Source organism: Buceros rhinoceros, unplaced genomic scaffold, assembly GCF_000710305.1.
Source record: "Buceros rhinoceros silvestris isolate BGI_N320 unplaced genomic scaffold, ASM71030v1 scaffold20886, whole genome shotgun sequence".
Classification (NCBI taxonomy): Eukaryota; Metazoa; Chordata; class Aves; order Bucerotiformes; family Bucerotidae; genus Buceros; species Buceros rhinoceros.
In genome coordinates this window covers 3,224-3,468 of record NW_010416029.1, presented here as the reverse complement: position 1 = coordinate 3,468, position 245 = coordinate 3,224, and the positions used below count along the sequence as shown (strand labels likewise).

The window sequence follows — 245 nt, the reverse complement described above, 5'->3', positions numbered from 1 at the left end:
CCTCCTTCCAGATGTTGTAGTGGCTGAGGAAGCAGCCAACCTCGCCCTTGGTAAGCGTGCGGCCAGAGAAGGGGTCATAGTACCCAGGGAGCAGGTCCACCCCCAGCACCTTGATGTCGCTGCTGTTGAGGGTGCTGCAAGGCGAGGGGCTGCATCAGCAAGGCACACCCCTCAGCCACCCCACCAGCCCCTTCCCAGGGTGACACCAGGGTGCTGGCAGAGCAGCAACATGTCCCCCTGCAGTC

General features: G+C 63.3%; 1 protein-coding gene across 1 annotated transcript in view; it reads right to left on the bottom strand.

Moving 5' to 3' along the window:
• Positions 1-7: 7 nt before the first annotated feature.
• Positions 8-245, bottom strand: part of LOC104494779 (probable inactive glycosyltransferase 25 family member 3) — a gene marked incomplete at its 3' end in the record, with an annotated part of 2,401 nt that continues 2,163 nt past the window's right edge. The window contains exon 8 of the mRNA XM_010137661.1: positions 8-134. Coding sequence (XP_010135963.1) covers positions 8-134 — 127 coding nt within the window. The remainder of the gene's footprint in view (positions 135-245) is intronic.